We start from the raw sequence: 23,420 nt of genomic DNA, 5'->3' as shown, positions 1-23,420 counted from the left end.
CATGGACTTAGATTGATTTAAATGCTGAGGAACTGCACCTATCCCTTACCTGTTCCTGCTGTGGTAGCTGGGATCGCATTTGCTGAGCCACATACATGGCTTGGCAGCTGTGTGGTCTAGTCTGTGAGGCAGAGCTTGTGTGAACCAGTCCTCACATGGGCTTGAGATTCTCTCTTTGCTCAGTCCTCACTTGGGCTTGAGATTTTCTCTTTGCTGCACCAGTTGTTTCACTCCAGGGCATAGAATTGCATTTATGTGTACTGGGAGGGTATCAGGGACAGTCAAGAAATGGGGACTCAGACTAATATAAAGTAGTCAAAGACCCAAGAAGCAGAGGTTAGGAAAGGGCTAAAATGGAAGGTAAGTTTCTGTAAGAGCTTGTTCCCATCTGTGCTGTGTATAACATAATTTATATTCTGATATTTTCTTCCTATGACAACATCTGGGCAAGAAACTGAAGCTGGCATGAGTGCAAGTTGTTTTTTGTTAAGTGAGAAATGATGTATGCTTCCTCCCTTTTCCTTAGCCTTTTTATTTGAATGTTTCTGGCTTTCTTTTGATGGTTCAGTTTTTGAGCTCTGTCTCTTCGTATTCTGCTCAGCTTGCCAAAGATTGCCCTGAAAGCTCCATAATTATATTATTCAGGAGTAAGAAAATGCTTGAAAATAAGCTAGTCAGTTCACATCTTGGTTTCTGAAAACTACAGTCTGCCCTCAGCTTACCCTTCAAGTCTAAAGACTAACTTGCAAATGTCACAGTAAAACTTTGCCAACTCCTCAAATGCCTCGGCTGCAGAAACTGTATCAAAGAATGAAGCAATCATTTAAAAATATGTACAAATGGAGAGATAAGTAAACCTGTGAGCCTGGAAAGTCTGATATCCTTTGAAGGAAAAAAATGCCAGTGACTGGCTAGTTAAAAATATGACTCTGTCTTCCCTTTACCTTATATTTTGTGCACAGATTGATTCTCCTATTGACCTGTAGTATAGTGCTGTAATGGATCACCTGAGGCATGAGAGAGCAATTAGGCCTCTCCACATTAACATTTTCGGTTGATAGCACAGTATGTTTTAGTACATTTTACATGTTTATGGATTTGCAAAATCAGTAAAGATAGTCTTCTCTTTTTAGCTGGCTACTTAAAAAATGAACTAAAAAAAAGTTCACTTCCTCTTCTTCTCTCAGTTAAATGTGATGTTGTCTCTGTGATAGATTACTTTTCCTTCATATTAGCTTCTTGGGCTGCAAAAATAACTGAGGAACATTTGTTAGGCAAATCTAGATAGTATATTTTGAAATAATTCATGATAGCTTTTCTGCATCGATTGAATTGTCACTTCGGAGACTTGTCATTTGGCAGTGAGGATTGTCAGATAACCTACACAAACACAAAAGCTCAGACTAACTGGAGACAGGAGCTCAGACTAACTGGAGGCAGTGAAGGGCTGTTAGACCACCTTTTCCTTAGGGCTGGCTAGCAGAAAGCACATGCTGAAGAAGCAGAATGGTGTCCACTGACTCAATCTTCCACAGTTGAGATGGAAGGGGAGGCAGTAGCTTAGCTAGAATGAGTATTGTATCAGTCCATGATCTGACAACTCTGATGAATCCATTTTGAATTTTGCAGTATTTGATGATGTGTCTTAAAGCTCCAGATTCTGGAATTATATGATCATGATTTTTAATCCCTTATGCTTGTGGAGAGGAAATTGAGAGTGCAACTCAGTGAAATCTCAGGGTTCTGAAGATTAGCACAAAAAGAATACTTATTACATAGCTACAACTATATATATTTTTATTACTCCTGTTTTGTTTTATATTTAAACAATGTTATGATTCGCTGAGACCTGACTTTTGAAAGCTCAGGGTTTAGTATTTCCTGGAAATAAAGTTGTGCTCGTCTTTGCCCTGCCCGTGAAGCAGGCAGTCACCTTTATGCTAGGATATAGAACTTACTATGTTTCAATCCTTATTGTAAGTAGTGTGGCTCAGCCGATTTATGGCGACCGGTGAACTGGATCTTGACTGACACTTGATGCTTCTGCTAGGTTTCTGTCAAGGATAAAATACTTGCATTAAAGAAAGAAAATGGGCGTCATATAAAACATAATTTTCCAAAGCCAGTGATTTCCAGTTAGTATTAAAGGCATTTGGCATATTGTAAAGGAAATAATTTGAAGAACAGTTGAACTACAGGCATCTGTGCAGGACTAGGAGGGAATCTGAGGTCTATCACAAGGGGAGATATCATGGCCGTGAAGGCTTGATATGGCTGATGTCTCCTGGCAACCAGTTCCTTCTGCTCTCTAGGGAACCCCAGCCTGTAACAGCCTGGCATCTCTCCATGCAGTCTGGGAAAAAAACACACCACTATTCCTGCCTGCTAGCTGCCAGCAAACACCTCTACAGCAATCCATTGTGTGAATGCCCTGCTATTTCATATTCCTGCATAATCTGACAAACAAACTTATTAAAAATTTGTTTTCATCCGGGCAGATCAGACTCCCTGAAATCAGTGAGCTTTGTTCTCTGAAGGCTGCTTGCACTAGTGTACATGTAATCAAATCCTGAGGTGGCCCTGCACGCATTTTTATAAGCACTAAGATATACTTCATGTTGCAAATATTCTTTTTGGTGTGCATTTTTGAAGGAAATTAGAATATTATGCTCAAATAAACCATCATCTTTATTCCTTTAGGAGTGAGCTCTGAGCGAGCTTTTCTTTTTTCTCAGCCAGTTCCAACTATATAGGTATGTATAAATATCTCCTGTAGCCATGTAGCATAAAAATAAATAAGGAGTTGCCTACAGCCCAGTCCTAATTTCACCTCTCTCTGTGTGCCTACTGTTTTCCAATGGCTGGCTTTTGGCAGCAGTACCTTATGTAGGCATTTTGAATTGCACTTCAGAAGTCCTCAGTGACACCCAGGTCACTCCACTGATCAAATAAATGGATTTTGGAAGAATGTGGACTAGCTGAATATACCTTACAATTAATGGAAAAAAAACTGTAATTCTGCTTCAAAAGAAAACAGAAAAGTGTGAGTGAGGAGTGAGCATGATCTGTAGTGTTCATGCCACTAGAGGGCTGCCCACATACACTGCATTGATTGGGATCAAAAAGGGATTTTAATTGGGATAAAGTGTGCAGGCACCTCCTTGCTTGGTCTTTTCAGCATATCTTATTAGCATCTTTACTTTTGCAATGCCTATTTTTAATTCTCAAGCTGCCCATCAAAACAAAAGTGAAATCCTGAAAGCATATGAGATTAGTTTCACAGCAAATGAACAGAGATAGCCAACAAGGTCTGCATAAGGCCTTGAATCATCATAGAATCGTAGAATCAGTAAGGCTGGAAGGGACCTCTGGAGATCATCTAGTCCAATCTCCCTGCTCAAGCAGGGTCACCTACAGCATGTTAGACAGGGTTGCATCCAGGCGGGCTTTGAAGATCTCCAGAGAAGGAGACGCCACAACCTCTCTGGGCAACCTGTGCCAGGGCTCTGTCACTCTCTCAGTGAAGAAATTCCCCCTCACGTTCAGGCGGAACTTCCTGTGGTTCAATTTCTGCCCGTTGCCTCTTGTCCTGTCACATGGGACAACTGAAAAGAGTTTGTCTCCATCTCCTTGACACCCTCCCTTCAGATACTTATAGACATTGATAAGATCCCCCCTCAGTCTTCTCTTGAAGATTGGACTGTTTCGTGTGCTGATTCTGCCTGTTTCCAGCCAATCTTATTCAAAAGAACTGGATCCACTGCATCATTCGCAAGCCTTTGCAACTGCATCAGAAGTGCTAATGGCAGTGACAAAGTCGTGATTCTTTTATGTCTTCCTTTTGTTTGTACTATCACTATCAGCTTATTATCTACAGACATTAGGGATTAAAGTGGCCAGTAGATACTTGTCAGGATTCTTAAAAAGTCTATTTGGTTTGCCAGTTTTTAGTGTGCTTGTTTGTATAGCAGTGAATCAGACTGAGAAGAATCAGTATCAGAAACATCTCTGTTTCTACTCATTTCCTGTTTATAGCCTCTTTTTTTTCACCAGCAGCAATAGCAAAAATATTTTATGCGGAGGTGAACCAGAATCTTAATATTATGCAGTGAATTTCATAGAGATAAAAAACTGTGACTTTTATTTTTTAATATCTTAAGCATGTGTGCAGGGAGAGGCATTACAGAAATACCAATTCATATTTACAATTCATTGGATAAGTGTTATGTGTTTATATGCTTGTACTCTTTACAAATAAGAACTCTTACTTAGGTATGAGCATGTGAGGGTGAATTTTCCCTCAGGATTTCTTGCATCATAATTCCAGGATAACATTCAGCTGTTCAAAATAAATAATCTTGCTAGAAGTTGCTCAGAAATATTGGACCAGATTCATCTCGGGTGTAATTTAACTGACTTAGATCTAAAACAGAACTCAGTGCTACCTGTGGGAGAGTCATTGCTGCTAGATACACTAATGGCAAAACAAGACTGTTTAGCATTATGTTGTCCCCAGAGAAAACATTACTGAATGCGATAGTCCTGTTTGCTTCAGCTTGTAGCATACTTATGCATGGCTACCTGTACTTCTATCTACAGTAACATCACTTCTCCCTTTCCCTGATAAAACAGAAATGCTCAGATTCTAAATGTGACTGTTCATTTACTTAAGGCTTTGTGTAGCAATGCTTTCTGTTAGTGCCACACTGCAGAGCATTGCTCTTATTGTTTTGCCATGTTAAAACAGTGACTTGTAGTTAAAGAAATCAGTCCAAATGAAGGGACTTGGTTTCAGTCTGTCTCATTTTTAACTGTGTCGTAGATTGGACTGACAGCTGAGGGTAGGCTGAGATCTTTAGTCGATCCATAAGTGAGATGCAACATCTTAGCAAAAGTAGTTAACAAGTCAGCTTTTCTCTGTGGTGCTTGGTAGCCTACAAAGGCTGAGAAAATTCTTCATTCTTCACAGCACTGTTCATTTCTCATCCTTTCAGTAGTGGCACTGAGCTTTGCCTGGGCCGTTGGCCACCAGGAATTGGAGTGAGGATGCTTACAGGCTGCTGAGCAACTTTGATATGCAGCAGGATCAGGTCGCTAACAGACATTGCTGGACTTGATCCAATACCTTTGCTATGAAGCAGATAGTGCTCCTTTTCTGTCCCTTATCAAAGTTTTGCATCCATGCAAGTGCTGAACATGACAAAAGAGGGGATATAATTGCCTGGCAGTGCCCACAGTTGTCATGGTGTCACTACTGGCATAAATAGTAAAATAAGTTTAACAAGTAAAATAAATTTTTCTGAATGTAATGAGCTTTGATGCTGAAGAAATCACTCATGTCTAAGATCAAACAGAAAGCTCCTCTGAAGGAGACAGTGTCCCATTTCCCTCCAGGGCCATATATTTCCGTCACTTTAGGCAGAGTCATCCCCTTTGGATTCTCTGAACCTGGAATTTAATTTCTTTTTTGGAGGCAGTGACTTGGTGAGGATTCAAGTGAAATCTTCGTTGATTCAGAGATTGGTATTGTGCAAAGTACTTCTGGGATATAGTGCAGTAAGATCCCTTACTGTTTTCTGTTTATGAACAACCTATCCCAAGGTGCTAATTAACTAGAAAAATTGCATATGCACAGAGTATCGTTTTGTTTCTCCATACAAATACATTTGTGATTGAGGTGAATTTAACTGTGTAGCTTAATTGTGAGCATCCTGGATTTCTGAGAACAGCAAGGTAATACCAAAAATTTATGAAACTGGTACTTTTCTTTTAAAAATTAGTTGCAAATATTTGGTTAAATCTTTGTAACACTAGTCCCTGTTAATGATTCGTTATATGCAATAAAACTATTCCATTATTATTACATATTTTCCACAAACTCTGGCCATATATTGCTTGTACTAAATTACATCTGTCTTTGATGGTTGGTACTTCTCCTCTTTGACTGTAACAAACTGTTTTTGTGTCTTGCCTCTGTACAATGTAGGGTGGGAACAAATTCTTTTGTGTGTCTTGCTTTGACATACAGATATGATTTGTGCCATGTCAAGTATTTTTTTGCTGATTTCAGCTCAAGAATGCCTGAATAAGGGGCAAACTCTGGCTTGGCTGGCCACAGTCTGTTGCTTCTCAGAGTAGGCAATGCAAATGCAGCCTAATACTAAATTTTCTTCGGGGCATTTCATATTTCTCAGAGGAAAAAGGTTTCAATCAGACGTTTTAGATGGATCAAGTCTTGAGGATACTTGTGGGTACTTATGTAATAATGATACGTCAGTTTTGAACTGAAGGCTGTGCTTTAGAAGTGACCGCAATAGGAGGAATCAGCATCGTCTCCATGGGTTTATGTAGCATAAATGAACACCAATTACAGTGCATTTTTTCCACTGGGACTTAGCCCATCATTTTGTCTAATTGTGGTATGAATCCCACAATGGAGAAAACCTATCTTCTGTAAAGAAATAATTCCCTCTAGAAATGCTAAAAATCTTAAGTCTAATTATAATACATTTCTCAATAGATAAAGAGAGCCAGAGAGAGTATGTGCCAGCCACTTACCACAGAAAAGACACAGAAAAAGATAAAAGACTATCCCAGGGGACAAAGAGGGAATATGAAGGAGTTTATATGAACTTCTCCCATCGTTGATCTAGGCTTTTACTACATATAATGCCTGTTCTATACCTAGAAGTTTTACTGTAAGTTGAAAGTTGATAAATTTATTGACATACTAAAAAAAAAAAAAAAAAAAAAAAGTTGGATAGAGAGGGCTGGGAAGGAAATGGCTGAAAACGAGTTCCACTACACTCCTAAGAAATCCTAAGGTACTGAAAACTAGTGTGGGTACACAGATCACTCAGGCATGCAATTAACTTTGTGTATAATAGTTACTCTCACTAAACATGCCATGTCATGGAATGGTTTGCCTGTGATAGAAAAGGGGAAAAAATCAGATTTCCTCTCTCCCAACTTCTTCAGACCAACTTCCAGCACAGCTTTGACTGAATTTCTGAAAATCTGAGATAGTCCATTAAGTTGCAAAGCTTTGCTGAGGGTTGTTCAGAAGACTGTTGAACAGCAAAGAAGGCAGCAGAGAGAAGAGCTGCAAGGCTTCTTTAGCACTGCAGAGGATGGCTATAGATGAGAAAGATAAAGAATAGGCTACAGTCACTCAGAGATAAAGAAACCACACATATGCATGTCACTAGGTATCAATTTACTTTGTCTGATGTTCTATTCTGAGTTTTTAAGCCTGCAATATTTAGTAAAGAGGCAGTGTTTAACACTGAAATTGCCAAAAATTTGTCTTCCCCAGCTTTCTCGCGAAATGGGGTCCAAAAACTTATTTTCATTCCCTAGAAGGTTCTCTTGTACTTATAACACTGAATGAAAGATCTTTCAGACTCACTTATGGGGGAGAATAAACAGCCTTCCCAAGAGGAGGACTGCATGTTGCATTTATTTACAGATTTGTCTATTAGAAAAAAAAAGATGATTACCTGGGGAAGTGAAAACCCAGTATAGCTGGGTGTAATCACCTGAGAGACAACAGCTCTCATTGCTCCCTGGCCAAGGAGGTGTTTGTTTGCTGTGTTTGTCTTTCCTTGAGGGGGACAGATGAGAGAATTTATACTCACATAAAGACAGTCTCCAGAACACAGACAAAACCAAGTAATTCACAACAGGTCCTCCTTGTTCTTCAGTAACTCCCCAGTCAGATCATATGACAATAAACAAGTGAAAGCTGATTGGCTTCCCCTCATTTTACCTTTAAGTTACATTTAAAGGAAATGTTATTTTATTTACATAACTTCTTTGTGTTAATTTCCCATGTCCTTCCTTAAGTCATTGACATGATACGCATACATAAGTGGAAGGAGAAGCATATGCACAGAGACAAACTGGATGCAGCTACATTTGCTGTAGCTGACCTCACTGCAAAAAAACTGCTTGCGGAAAGAGATTTTTTCAAAATAGGTTGTATTTGGAAAAAAGTAATCTCAATTTGCTTTGGCTGTTGCCCCGAGTGTATTGCCTGCTGTGAGAGAGGTCACGTTCTCTAAAAGCGGCAAGCAAGAAATGACCAGACTGCAGCCACACATCCCATTCCCAGCTGGGCTAACTCTGCTTTGTTGCTTTAGAAGAGACATATGAAAGTTTTTGCAGTTAGTTGTGGTAACTCAAATGTCAAGTGTGGCCCAAGTAGCTAAAATTCAAACTGCCACAGGCACTAGACCAGAAAGACCAGCCCCGACAGTGAGAGAGCAATTGATTCTGCCATGTCTGTTCATTTTGGCTCTGAGACTGCCAGTTACCAGTGGCATCTTATTTCTTTGGGAAGGCAGTGGTTCTGTAGAATGATGCTAGTATAATGTGCAGTTCTTGTAATCAGATGGTTTACTAATATTGTCATTGCCCAAGATAGTTCAGTATGTACGCAACATCTTTCAACTTCCAAGTCCCTTAGAAACTGTAACATCATATATTAATGTCATTTTGCCATCATATAAATAAGCTATTGTAATTTTAGCTTGACATTTGTTAACATCAAGCTGACTGTAAATTATTGTGGGAAAGTATGCACCTGTTTTGAAATTCAGAACCAAGCATGCACTAACAGAGTTCTGATTTGGTCCTCCTCTTGGTCCTGGATTTCTTTGTTTGTGTGTCACAGAATTGTAGAATCAGTAAGGTTGGAAGGACCTCTGGAGATCATCTAGCCCAATCTCCCTGCTCAAGCAGGGTCACCTACAGCATGTTAGACAGGGTTGCATCCGGGCGGGCCTTGAAGATCTCCAGAGAAGGAGACTCCACAACCTCTCTGGGCAACCTATGCCAGTGCTCTGTCACTCTCTCAGTGAAGAAATTCCCCCCTCATGTTCAGGCGGAACTTCCTGTGGTTCAATTTCTGCCTGTTGCTTCTTGTCCTGTCACATGGAACAACTGAAAAGAGTTTGTCTCCATCCCCTTGACACCCTCCCTTCAGATACTTATAGACATTGATGAGATCCCCCCTCAGTTTTCTCTTCCCCAGGCTAAACAGGCCCAGCTCTCGCAGCCGTTCCTCGGAGGGCAGATGCTCCAGTCCTCTGATCATCCTCGTAGCCCTACGCTGGACTCTCTCCAGTACCTCCATGTCTGACTTGTCCTGGGGAGCCCAGAACTGGGCACAGTACTCGAGATGAGGCCTCCCCAGGGCTGAGTAGAGGGGCAGGATCACCTCCCTCACGCTGCTGGCAACACTCTTCCTAATGCAGCCCAGGAGACCATTGGCTTTCTTGGCCACAAGGGCACATTGCTGGCTCCTGGTCAACTTGTCATCCACCAGCACTCCCAGGTCCCTCTCTGCAGAGCTGCTCTCCAGAAGGTCAGCCCCGAGCTTGTACTGGTGCCTGGGGTTATTTCTCCCTAGGTGCAGGACTCTCACTTGCCCTTGTTGAACCTCATGAGGTTCCTCTCTGCCCAGCTCTCCAGCCTGTTCAGGTCTCTCTGAATGGCAGCACAGCCCTCAGGTGTGTCAGTCACTCCTCCCAGCTTGGTATCATCCACAAACTTGCTGAGGAGGCACTCTGTCCCCTCATCCAGGTCACTGATGAAGAAGTTGAACAGGATGGGACCCAGTACTGAGCCCTGGTGGACGCCACTAGCCACAGGCCTCCAACTAGACTCCACACCACTGATGACGACCCTCGGAGCTCTGCCTTTCAGCCAGTTCTCAATTTACCTCACTGTCCACTCGTCTAACCTACACTTCCTGAGCTTGTCTAGGAGGATGTTATGGGAGACAGTGTCAGAAGCCTTGCTGAAGCCAAGGTACACAACATCCACTGCTCTGCCCTCATCTACCCAGCCAGTCATTCCATCATAGAAGGCTATCAGGTTGGTCAAGCAGGATTTCCCCTTGGTGAATCCGTCATCTTCTTTTCCTCCATAGGTCTGGAGATGACATCCAGAATGAGCTGTTCCATCATCTTTCTAAGGATGGAGGTGAGGCTGACTGGCCTATAGTTGCCTGGGTCCTCTTTCTTGCCCTTTTGAAGACTAGAGTGACATTGGCTTTCTTCCAGTCCTCAGGCACCTCTCCAGTTCTCCAGGACCTTTCAAAGATGATGGAGAGCGGCCTGGCAACAACATCCGCCAGCTCCCTCAGTACCCGTGGGTGCGTCCCATCCGGGCCCATGGATTTGTGAATGTCTATTACACTTTGAAAATGGGTTAATAAATGTAGAGGAGAAGGAAGGAAGGAAAAAATGTTCTGAATTATTCGTTATTTGTTTCCCAGGTGACAAGTTTACATAAAAATGAAATTCAGGTGGGACTACAGGCAGTGGGTTATTTTTTAATTACATATGAATTGGACAGAGCTCTCCCTGTTGGAACCAGATTCACTTCCACAGCTTAAGTGTTGCTTACAACTGGACAGCTTCTTTCTGCCTTGAGCTGAAGAAATGCCAGAGTACCTCTGAAAAATCTAATTCATCAAAACCAAATTCAATGTAGGATTATTTTTCACGCATAGTACCAAGTGTCCTAGGTGATACTTTAACTGTCCTCTCTCATGAAAGGGCTGAGGGGAAATTTGCCTATAGAGCAAGAGAGCAAGTGAGCTAGGAACCGAGTTATCACTGTGTTTCTTCACACTGTTTTGATATCTGGGCCCACATTCATTCTGCTAAGCTACATGAGGAACTTCAGGAACTGAAGACTTCTCTTATGCTTGCTGGAGCTATAAAAAGCTGAGGATGGGGGTACTGGAGTGTGTAACACATGCGGTTCCATTCTGTGAACAACTGTGAAGTCTGTGTTAAGAAGAGTAAATGAAAATAATATCTTCCCCAATCCTCAAGGAAGGAGCCTTAAATCTTCTCTTACAGCTTTAGCGTTTGTATGTAAATCATGTATTTGCATGTTCTTTACTTAACACTCTCTGTAGTCCTTTTTAAGCCTACTGCATTTGCAAAGCAGACATCACTGTTTCTGGGTATATTTTTCTATCAAAATGGCAACCACTAAGTTGATGGATCATGTACAGAGAAAGTACTATTTGAGATTTTTCTCTCATTCAGCTATGTTTGTATCTGAATTTTTAGTCATGCAAGTCATTTTAAGACTTCACATGTAAACCAAGTAAACCAATCATGAACAAACTTTTTGTCCATACCAGAATTAAGCTGAAGTGTAGACACACCACAGACATCTACCTTCTTTGGAAGACACTGTGATCGTACAGCAATCTTGCTCGTTTTTGCTACCTAATATGCGATGATGTGCTAGAGCAGATAAGCTGGCTTGTAGCATTTACTGTCAGTAGACAGTAAATAGTACAGAGGAGTCTGCATCTTTCCTGACCTGCTAACCTGCTTTAAAACTACAGCTATCCTATCTGCACGAGGGTTTTACTTCACAGTGGTCATCACACATCAGTGATTATAGGATAAGGATATATTTATTTTCCTAGTGAGGATAAAGTATACAAGTAAGTCTTCATCGATGTTGACAGTTACATGGATGTGTGACTTCACATAATTTTGGAGGTTCAAACATTTTTTATCCCCTTTTCAAGTAAAATCAAGAAAATTCCTTCAGTGGGCTCAAGCTGTGCTGAGTTTTGCTGTCTGCAAAGTTATTTTCCCCTTTGAGGACCTGTGAGGATATGAAAACATACATTCATGTTTATATATTCCGACAGAGAGAGTCAACATATTTTTCATATCAACCCTCTTTGCTGAGTACTCAGGGGCTTGTTAATGCAGGAGTCATCAACATGGATGGAAGTCATGTGGATGAGATTAGTCGTGCAAAAATCCCGTAGAATATATGTGGTTTGGGGAGTCACGCTGTGCTCAGAAAGTGTGGGAGAAGTCCTGAGATCTCTTAGACTGAATATCCTGGGAGATTTGGGAGCAGTGCTGGCTTTCTGATGATATAGTCTGACCTCACAGTTCCACCTACAAGGAACAGTAAAGCATAGTCGCTTTTCTGCTCCTTCAAAACTGTCATCCCTCACAGGTAGGGAATGGAGGGATTGATGATCTAATTAATTTGCTTCTTATGCGTAAGATGGGAGCAAACTGCCCTGGCTCCAGTAATACTTAATATGAGGGTCTTACATAAATGCCCCCCAAGGCCCACAGTAAACTTGAAAACAGCAGTACCACTTGAGTGTGTTTCTGCATGTGAGCCAGTCTCTCAAAGCCACACCTTGAATGTATTCTGGGAAAGTACAGAGCAGTCAGTGACTCACCATTGATTGTAACAGGTTTCTTTATTTTTGTAAAAAACCCAACCTTCTATAACAGATGGACAAGTGGGAAGAAGACAAACTGGTTGGAGGGAAGGGTGTGGATGTGACACCCACAGTTCTCCAAGATCCAACAAACTCAGTTTCAGTTACCATTCTCTGTAGCCAAAACGATGCCAAAGCCCACTAAAAGCCTGCTCAGCAAACCCAGATCAGCACCTCCCGGCAATCTTTTTGCAGAGGCATCAGATCTTGGATGTTACAAATAAGAATGAGAAGGGAGGAAAAGCATTTCAAAAATAAAAATACTTAATTTTTTGAAGGGGATATGCAGGCTTTAAAATTTTCCAACATTGTGCAGACAAGTGATGTGCTCAGAGTGCTTTTGGGCCTGTGGATGTATCAGGAAAGATACTTTCTGTTTGAAATGGAGACATGAAACTTTAGAAAGGAAAACTTGTCAATTTTATGTTAGAGAGATGGCTGCCTTCACCAGCAGTATTATATAGAAATACACAATCTGCCAAAATACAATGCAACTATAATTTACATTAAAATGGTTGCTTTTTTGTTTATAATGCATTTATTGAATGAGTTCTAAAAGGTTGTGAGACATTAACATTCTTTAGTGTGAGGGAAAGAAGCTCAGTCCTGGTGCCTACTTCTGAGGGCTTTGCAGCTGAGATCAGGGAAATCAGAATTTGGGTCCCAGCTCAGATTCTGACACTGTAATTTTCTATAGGTGGGTCTGATCATTTATAACAATATTCAAATCCATCATGCAGCTTCCTGGAAATAAAGCTTTTCCATAGATAGTTCTAGTGGAAGACTAATGTGTCTTACTTGCAGATTTAGTGTGCTAGAATATTTATGATTTAAGTAAGTGGTAACTTTCAAATGGCCCACAGAGAAAATAGAGAGGTTGTACAACGCAAATCAGTAGCTGAGCCTGGGCTAGCCTGCATCTCTGGTGGCTGAAAGAATGAAGCCAACTTTATCTGCATTTTTTTTTTTTTTTAATATGAATGGCATCGACTGACTCAGTAACAGTCTGTATTAGCTGAATGAATGTTCAGATCCTCCATTACACAGAATTTTGGCTCTTTCACAGTACTGATAATAGCACTTCTTGAGGCGCCACCCTTCAGATGTGGCCACTATCCTGCCTGGTGGTGTCCATGTGATGGCCTCATGGCAGAATGGTTGAGGGCAACCTGCCTCCTGCCTTTTTTTCCTGATAAACACAGACAAGCATGACATGGAGACATACTGCTGAGAGCATATTGGATACTGTACTTCCCTTACACAGTCACTATGCTATACAAAGCAGATTAAGCCTGCTTCTCTGGGGGTACCTGGAGTATAAAAGATGCTGTATAAAAGATGCTATTCAATATGAAGAGGCAATCTTTAAACAGTTTTGTATTAAATACAGCAGTCCTTCTTGTGGACCAACCATATTCAGTATAGATGTTTCACATCATTTTTTGCCCTTTCTCAGTTAGCTGAAAAAGCCAGATTCCCAGTCCAAACAGCTCATTCATCTGCAGACTCTTAAAGGTAAATAAAGAAACTATTGTATGAAAAGCACTTGAAGAACAGTTTTGTTGTTGCTATCACAAGTCCATGAAGTTAGTGTCATCTCTAATTTTAGCACTGTTCATGTGTGGGGAGTTTGCAGTTTCCAGTCTCATGGAGAGTGGGGAACTGGCAATTAAGTGTATATAAAGGAGAAAGCACCAAGGGATTTTGTCACTAAGCTAGCATTAGACAGTGATAAAGAAGATAAACTGAGTGAAATCCATGCTTTTGGAGATAGAGCTGAAACAGTCTCATCCATATTTTTTTTCTGTAAGAGGCAGTGGCCTCTGAGAAGTGATATGATGTATATAATACCATCTTTTCCATCTACAGGAAGGAAGTGTATGTCTGCATAACTTTCATAGGTGAAAGGATTGGGTTAGAATGTTGTTTCATAAATTTAAGTAAATATTTTTTTTCTCAGTGTTCCAAATGATCTGAGAGGATATTTGAATGCAATCCTATCTTTTAGTGCTCAGTCAGTTTGCTTCCCATCTGCATATTCCCTGCCAGAGCTGTTCACATGGTTCATTATTACAGTACCAAGTCCTGGCATTTCTTCAACCTTCTTTGGAGAAAGACAAATAAAAAAGCTTTGGAAGAACTGGTTTATTTTTGAGGAAGAAAAACCAACATAGATATGAGAGGAAATGTTACTCTGAATTTGAGCCCGTTAGGAGGACAATGTCCATTTGATTCACAAATTTGACATTTGCTATTGAGCAATTGTAATTGAAAGACATTAATGTATTTGTAGTCAGCTCAGTTAATGTAAAGGAGAGCAAGGGAAGAGAAGTAGATTGTCTTTTAACGTTTTTCTCTCCTACTGCTCATTTCCTGCTGATACTTCCTTTTTATTTTAAACTTTTATTAAGATTTACCTTTATTTTATTTCCTCTTGTAAAAGTGCTATCTCTTTCTGATATTTGGAATGCAACTGTTCACTGTATGGTTTTTAATGTCATAAATGAATAGCTCCAGCAGGCGATGCACATCCGCAGCATAGGAACAGTTGTATACTTTTCAAACTCAGTTGTGAAATCTGCTATTCAAGTGAAAAAAAAGCATTTTAAGTTTCTTGAATGGAAAGATGTCTGAGAATTTCCAAATCACTGATCATTTCTGTATGTGCCCTGTGGGCTTTTCGAGCTTACACCACTTAACTTTGTTGACTCAACTCTTTTCACAGGCAAGGAATTTGAGGGTAAAGAGAGAGGTCAGCAAATACAGGCTCCAGGACACATTCTGGTATGTGCATCTCTGTTTTTTTGGCTGTCATTATTGTGGCTTTTATCATTTGCTGCAAGGGCTTTTAGAGTGATATAAGCTTTTCCTGTGAGCCGTGGGTTTCTACAATGTAAATTTTATTGAGGGTATTGCACACATGTTGCCTGTAGTGTCAACATCCAGTGGGTCCAAGCCAGTCAGTGTCTTAGTTGCCTGACATTCTCCAGATGCTCTGTGCTGCTGTTGAAGGTGGTGCAATAAGTTGTAGGGCTCAGCAGACAGGCAAAGATCTTTTCCACCACCATTTTGCTGTACGCGTTGTATCGCCAGAACTCTCTTTATTTCAGGGTCTCTAAGTGCTGGGAATCCTACTGTGCATTTCCACATCTGTGAACTGCTGGGCATTCTCAGTGCTCTCTGGAGGTGTGGTGATAGGGGAAATAACGTGCTTCAGGCGCAAGAGCATGGTGAAAAGCAATATGAGAAGAATAGCCAGAAGTGTTAAGAACAACCCCATGTACATGTACAGGCTGGAATATTTATCTGCTGTTGTGTCGACTTCTGTAGCCAGAGTTGGAAAGTGGACACGGCCAGTCAGATTTCCACGGAATTTAAAATAAATCTCAGTCATTGCTCTCTGTCAGCTTTGGTCCATTTTCTCTATTTACCATCAAATTTCCTGTCTTACCTCACAAACTCACAAAGCAGGTCAAGTGAGGAGACTTAGGCCTGATTGCAGGATAGCTTCTGAGCAGAATTCATCAGGAAATACTCCTTCCTGCTGGTCCCAGGACTGCTGGTTCACATAGATAGGCAAATTGCATGAGACAGGCCTGTAGGATCATTCTTAGAGTTGCTGTTACAATGACAGCAAGCATTAGACTTGTGTTTTACACTGATACTAGGTTTTTATTTTGTCCTAAAAGTGCAGTGGTCCTTCTGATAGGACACGTCGTTTGTTAGGTGGTATGCTGTGGTCCTTTTCTTAAACTGAGCTGCAAAGGGTAGCACAGCTTTGGTCTTTGTAAGAATTTTTCTTCCGAACAGAACGAGTGAGATTTCTGCCAGCTTCTCCCACGGCAAGTGGTTAATCCTTTCATGAGCTGGGGAAGGTTGTTTTCTCCTTTGCCAGTCTGCTGGGGGATCTCTCCTCTCTTAAGCCAGGGTTACTAATACTTGCTTAAAGAATATGGAGTTTTGAGTTGCTCATTAGGGACAGTCGAAAAGTCATTTTTCTAAAAGGAAAAAAAGAGAGCAAGAGAGAAATAAAACCAAAACAGCTTAGGCTGTACGTGGTATCTTTAGAACAAATAGGTAAAAAATGAGGTTAATCATCTCTCATTTCCTCCTGTGAGCCACTGGTGATTGGGAGAAGCACTGAATATTTAACTTTAGGGGAAGACCATGCAAATCTAAATGCTATGGTCTCTCCTACCACTAACTACTTATGAGTAAGAGAAGGCCCCAAGACCTTCTCTTGCTTGTAAGTAGTTAGTGGTAGGCAATTAGATGTCGCAAAGGAAGAGAAAAATATGAATCCAGTCAGTGTCCCCTACCATGTGTCTGTGCTGTGTCATCTCTCAGGACCCCCGTTTCTGTGGCAGTGCATGCACAGCAGGTTGCTAGAGCACTGCCACCACCTCTGGGGGACTCTGCCCCAGGATGTGACCTTTTGCTCATGTCCTGGGAGCAAAACTTAACAGAAATGGGGGAATCTTAACATTTCAGCACCATAGTTTCTTCCAGATGGAAACGGGAAACCTAAATGCTAAAATTTCTCTCTGAATAGTGCATCCAAAAGCATCATGCTCTGCTTTGAAAAAAACTCAGAATTTTGGTTGTAGCTGAAGCGAAAATGGTACTGAAATAATGCAATGTAGTCATTTATAATCTTCACTATGTATACATCTAGATGGGATATAAGTGGAATAGTATTATTATGTTAGTATACTATGGCAGTCATTAAAATGAAACATTAGGTCAAAATGATGTTCTCTGATGCTTTTAGATAAAAGATTTCACCCAAAAGACACAATGCTGCAGAACATTCTAGCCTTGGCAGGGCTTCAGTTCCTGTTATTTTAATAACAGTGTTTGGTTCAGTCTTCCCCATGCAGCAATGCCTTGTAGAGGGAGGTGGTTGAGCTCTGGATGCCTGAGGCATTCAGGCTTTCCTGACAAGCAAGACAGACCTACTTTGCTTCATATAATGGAGAAACATCTGTTGTATTCAGCTTTTGGAGGAGGGACTCTTGACAGTTGTCCACACTGTCTTTACCTGATTCCCAAATCCTGGGGCTTCTTCTTTGATTTCAAAGCATTTGAGACCACAGTAACCCAGTTTAGGGAATATCGGGCTAGGTCCTGCTTGGTAATTGGCTGGCTAACCTGGGCCAAATTGCTGGTGCAAAAATTGCCTAGGGATTCAACTTCTGCAGTCCCTGGATGGGTAGCTGGTTTGTGCTTCTTGTAGGAGAATACGGGGAAGCATGGCAGAAGCATGGCTCAACATTTTTCTAGCAGGTGACGCAGACTCTTTGGAGCTTTGTAAAGTGGGGAATAGAAAAGAGAAATCTTCAGATTAAGCAGGGCTCTGGGCTGTTTGCACAGGGCAGACTGAGTGTACATCTCAGATCCAAGGTCATGTTGGTTTTGACAACATGATTTCTTTTTGCCTGTTACAGAGATTCCCAGTCTTCACAGATGCATAGGCAGCAATAAATCATAGGTAGAGTACTTTCCTCTCTCTTTTAACCTAGACTTGAGAGGCGAGGATCTTGAAGGATATTTAGGATAATATCATCTCTCAAAGCCAATATTTGGGGACTGCTGGTCTGTCAACCTGGGCTATGATACCTAAACACTTAAGTTCTGAGGACTGACAGGTGCAGTCTACAGTGGGCTTCAGTCATGCAGGTCTGGGGAGGAAAGAGGAGCACTGGAAATGAGAGGTGGATTTTCTAGGAGCATTCAAGCCTCATCAGTTTCATTTGCACTTCCAGTATCCCCTAGGTATCTTTGAAAAATTTCTTCTGAATCTGTGTGGGCAAGTAACAGTTGGGCTATCAGAATACCTATGCACATGGTACCTGCAAATAACTAAAGCAAGACATTTCCATTGTAACTAGCCCTGCAAATGTCACACTTCAAGCCAAATGAATATTTTTTGTGCAGATTATGAACCTCCCAAAAAAACAAAGGTTTACAGAATACTCAAAGAAATCCTTGCAAACTGCTATAGGTAACAGTATCGTAAAAATGCAATTTTTTGTGGAAGGAAGATCATTAGCAAGAACTTGCCACCAAGACTAGAGAATGCCTAAAAGGGTTCACATTTCAAAGTACTCGGCTAGTTGCTTAAGAGCTTGGAAGGCGTCTAGATTTGAAAGCTTCAGTCAGAATTTACTAGAGTTAAGTTTAGGTTTTGTCTCCCACTACTCCAACCATCTTCTACTGATCTCTCCAAACAACTGTTTTCAGGAGAAAAGCAAACAGATTAAGAACCTAACCACAGTTCTATCAAAATGAACCAAATGAGAACATCCTCACATTTCAGTAATTCCTAATTAAAGGTGGCATAGGGTGCTTTAAAGCGAAATACTTCAAATGTACTTAGTTAACAAGGAAATATTCTCAGTTTTTGAATATTTCTGATTTCTCAGATTTTCAACCCCAAACTCCAATCCAGAGTCACTTGTGACTCAGAAACATCGGCTTGTGTAAACATATGCTGCTAAACTATAAAGAAGGGTGCCATATAAACATTGTCGTTAGCAATATAGTGCTGACATGCTAATAAGGATTCAAAGCTTTTCCCCGTTTTGATTGGTTTAGCCGCCCAGAGGGGCCATGCCACACGTTCCTAATATAAGAAACAGAAGACAAGGAGGCAGCTGATCATGCCAGTGAGTTCATGGCTGCAATGGAGAGAGATACAGAGTGAAGTATACTCTGAGGATGAATGGCAGCCTTGTGCTGGATCCCTGCTCCTTCGTGTGTCTAGAAGTCTCCTGGGATGTCCACACCATAACCCAAGAACAGGCTCAGAAACAGAAGGGAGCTTTCTCAGCTCTTACATCCCTCTGGGCTCCCACATCCCTGTGCCTCTTGCTGACACAGGCACGGCAGGCAACCTCGGACAGCCTGTGCTGGCGTCGTACTAAGCTGCCCGACAGCGTGCAAGTAGCAGAGCAAGTGGTTGGATGTGCTCAAACCTCTAGAGACATGGGCATGAGCGCAGCTTTGTAATCTCACCATCTGGTCTTAGGGCAGCCTAGGGGCACCCCTCAGGACCTCCATCCCTGAGCAGCATGAAAAGAGGGATCTGTGTTTGCAGAGCTCTTGGAGCCTTGTTATGTAGTCTATGGCATTGACTCTGGCTGCAGATTCAGTGCTGAGGTGGAAGGACATGAAGGTGAAGATTGTGTTAGAATCAAGCACTGGCTGTCAGATACATCCTAATTTTGTGATTTTCACACTTTGGATATATAAATGGAAATTATTTCCCATGAAGAATACTCTTACATTATATGGTAGATGGGAAACAGAGGGTATGAAGGGTACTGGCTGTATTAAACCTCTGGTATTACAGTATGGTTTCTCTGTTGGTAACGAAATGCAAACAGTCCAGAATCTGACATATGCTTGAGGAAAGTACAGAGCAGTGTCCTTGCCCATCTCATCTGCTGTCTTGCTGAGAGCAAAAGCCAGAGCTTGTTTCTCTCCTTAAGGAGTAAAGAGCCTAATAGCTTTATGTACTTCATAAAATTAAACTGCATAATGCTAAGGACATTAGTTTAGAGTTCAATTATTAAGTACAAGCCAAGACCTTGAATTAAGAAAGAGCTACTGGGCACTTACTGGGCACTTATTAATAAAAGGATCGGATTAAGAGTAGAAGATACTGGCGATGGAGAGTTAGCATAGCTTTCTTTCCCCCCCCCCCCCCTTTTTTTTTAAGGCTCAACTCTAGAATGGTCAGGAGCAATCAACTCTTCAGACTATTAAAATCTTTTCCAGAAATAATTCAGTAGCCCCAGTCAACCCTAAAGATTTTTGCCTTTCAGTTAACTAGTTACCTCAGTGAGCACATCTCTGGAGATTACTAAAAGGGAGCAAACTCCCCTTTAAGGCATAGAGCTTGAGAGCTAGAGAGACCAAGGTCATGGGAAACAGACCCACAGGGTGCACAGAGAGTCTGTGAACCGGTGTATAAGGCAGGTTGGGATTATAGTTTTGTTCACCTCAGCACACCAGAGGCAAAACCTCCCGGGTTACACTGAGAAGCCCCCAAAGCCACTGACTGAGAGAGAAGTAGGTGTTCGTTATAGAGCAGAGCAGCACAGCTAGAACTCAAATTTCCTGTGATCTTAGCTGCAGATCGAGGTTTAGTCATTGTTCTCTGGCTAGACAATACATCCAGGTCTGAGGTGCCAAGCACCATTAGTGCTCACTAATGCTCAGCGGATACAGATTGATTCCAAGCAGACACTTCTTCTTCTTCTTCTTTTTTTTTTTTTTTTTTTTTTTTTAACGGTTTGTGTTTGTTTTTAAGCAAGGATTAAAATAAGCAACATATTTAATTTAACAAATAATGCATAATGAAAATTAGAAGCCCCAAACAAAAAAAAAAAAAAAAGCATTTTTTTTTCTTAGAGTGTCATTGAGACAGCAAATTCATGAGCCAAAACTTTAAGGGTGCTGAAATTACCACCCTCCCACTGCAGCTACCCGGGTTTGGGGAGCTTCAGTAACTCTTAAGATTTGGCCTGTTTTAATGAAGCCCACACAGCCCTACTCTGCAGCTTTGTAGGTCAGAGAGGAACAGAGAGAAAGAAAGACTCCCCCAAAACAGTGCAGACAGACAGCACAAATTGAACTTGCAACTGCGATAAATGCATTATCTTGCCTAGCTGCTTCCTTTTGCTGCCATGATCAGTTTAAGTGCTGCTTGCTAGCAAGGCATCTCTGAAAGTGCAGGCAACTTTTCTGAGTTCTTTTTTGCTTTTTCACCCGGTACTAAATCTACTACAAAGAGGGACAGAACAGAACAACAACCCATGTGTAGCCTCTGAGGCTATTAGTTTAACTTGCACTTAGCTGGCTGACAAGAGTAGAAAGGTTTGGTTTTGAATACAGATAGTACCAGGTGTATTTTATCTGAGTAACATTTACAGAAAAAAAAATCATCATTGAAGAAAAGCAGGCAAAGCATTAAAGTATCAGTTCCATCCATGGGTTGCATTTTCTCCGGGGAGGATCTGAGGGAGAGGAAAGGGAGGGTGTCTCTTTCTTCAATGGCAAACAGTATTTTGTGTTCTCATGCTGAAGTACAAGATCATATGTCAGTACCTCAGCTGTGGCAGTGCATAGGAAGAGAGAACAGAGTAAAACATAGTTACCTTTCAGAGCAGGTAGGGCACATTTGAGCATCTGGTTCAGACCATGAGCTTGCTGGTGATTTATCTAGGAACATCTCCTCCCAGTTAGCGGGATTTGTGTAGAAAAGATTTCTTATTGTTGGAGTAAGGACACTATCTTTTTAGCAATAAACATGCCAAGTGCACTTTCTTCTCCCCTGCTCTTGAATTCATGTAGTTCAGTGGCAGGGATGCCTCTTACTCCAGGTCTTGAGATGCCAGCTGGCTGAACAGCATCAATGGTGATGTCCTTCCTTTGTAGGCAATAAAAGAAGGGGGCAAGAAGCCTTCTCTTCTTGTGTTTCGCTGCTGGGATGGAAGCAGCATGAGCCAGCCAGTCCCCTCAGCAGCGGCAGGCAACAGTTAGAGCAGAGAGGATCGGTAGTGCTCCGGCACTGCTGCGTCTCGCAGCAGACAAGGAGGGAAGGGAGGGAGGCTGCGAGCTCAGCTCACAGCAAAGTTTCTGCAAGGTTCACTTTAACCCTTTGGTGCTTGCAAGCAGTAAACAAGCCTAAGTTGGCTGACAGTCGCAGAGAAAGACATGAACTAGGGGGACAGGCTATCAGTTTCTCTCTCTAGTTTTCTAGAGGGTAAACAGGTTTTTATTTCATGCCTCTTGGGAGGGTTAGCTGGTGAAAGATCCCAGCTGGGCTTTGTCTGGAGCCAGGGACAGGCATCACATGCCAGCTGAGACCCTCAGGATCAGCCCTAAGCATTGCTCTTTGGCATTGATGCTTTTGAGGTATTTTTGTCTGTGCTCAGTGTCTGATGCTTTGTGAAGGCTCTGCAGCTAATTTAGTTTAGAGACCATCTCTCTCTTGAAGAGTTTGCAACTGTGTGTGGGTAAGCATGACCCCAGTTATGCTGTGTTGTGGGCAAAAAATGTTTTCCACCAATTTATGAATGTGTGAAGCTGAGGTCCAGCTACACGGCTACACAGAAATGAGGCAGGAGGAGCCAAAGTCAGGGTGAGAACCCAAAATATCCTGATCCTTCTGATTGCCAGCTCTTTTGATCTGCTTTTCTTCACTCTGCTCAGGCTGATAAAGAAAGTTTTGCGACTCTGTTAGAGTTGTTACACAAGTAAGAGTAGACTCTGCATCAGTGAATCTGTAATTTTAGCTGTGTGCATGTTTCAGAAAGAGGACAGGGGAACAAAATTTACTTTGCTTTCTGCAGTGTAGTTGAATCTACTGGGAACAGAGGCCAGTTTGGGAGGCCTCGCAGGGGACTCCAAGGTTTCGCTGGCAGTGACCGGCACACAGACAGGTAGTGACAGTTTGCAGCTCTAAGCACTGAGCCATGTGCAGCTGTGTGCAGCTGGATTTCATATGTCATGTGCTGTTCGAGCAGCTGCTCTCCATGACCCCTCTCCCCCCAGAAGATGGGTTGGCTGGAGGCACTTCACAAGGTAAGCCTGACCTGCAGGCCTGCAGCTGGTCGTTTGGCTGGTGGTAGTTCCCAGTGCATGGCAGTTGTCCTTTATGGTCTGAGCTCTTGGGCACTAGGAACAAGGCTCCCCTCTGGAAAAGGAGTTCCACATAGAAGTTTGGGGAAGAGGATTTCATTCTCCTCTCTGCAGTTTTTTGTGTCACAAGACAGAGACAGTTCCTCTCAAAATTGTCTCTCTGAAATAGTTCTCCCTCTTAGGCCCCCCACACAGCCTGAGCAGAAGGGCCAAAGGCTAATGAAACCAGGAGCTGTGCAACTCTTTCATCCTCCCACTGGTCCTTCAAGGCATGTGGATTAGGCCTGGAGTGGAAGGCTGTGTTATATGTCCATCTTTCTAATGGCTTCAGTCTTTGGAGCTGACAAGCACAATGTGTGATTGTAATGGAGCGCTATTTAGATAAATGAAATGTAGCCCCTGGAAAAAATACAGTTCCTCCATACTTTGTGGTGAGCTGAACCCTCTGAAAGCCAAGCCATAGAAGGCAGCTTTGATTGCTGAT

General features: G+C 41.9%; 1 protein-coding gene across 1 annotated transcript; it reads right to left on the bottom strand.

The window, feature by feature from the left end:
* Positions 1–12,246: 12,246 nt before the first annotated feature.
* Positions 12,247–21,909, bottom strand: SERTM2 (serine rich and transmembrane domain containing 2). The gene is made up of 2 exons (XM_062584989.1): positions 21,451–21,909; positions 12,247–16,284 (listed from the first exon to the last, which is right to left on the bottom strand). Exon 2 carries the CDS (start codon positions 15,678–15,680, stop codon positions 15,402–15,404), a length of 279 nt encoding a protein of 92 aa, XP_062440973.1. The 5' UTR covers positions 15,681–16,284; positions 21,451–21,909; the 3' UTR covers positions 12,247–15,401.
* Positions 21,910–23,420: the final 1,511 nt, after the last annotated feature.

This window comes from Rhea pennata, chromosome 11 (genome assembly GCF_028389875.1).
Source record: "Rhea pennata isolate bPtePen1 chromosome 11, bPtePen1.pri, whole genome shotgun sequence".
NCBI classification, from domain to species: domain Eukaryota; kingdom Metazoa; phylum Chordata; class Aves; order Rheiformes; family Rheidae; genus Rhea; species Rhea pennata.
Note: the sequence above shows the minus strand (reverse complement) of the source record. Positions and strands in the feature narration are given on the sequence as shown.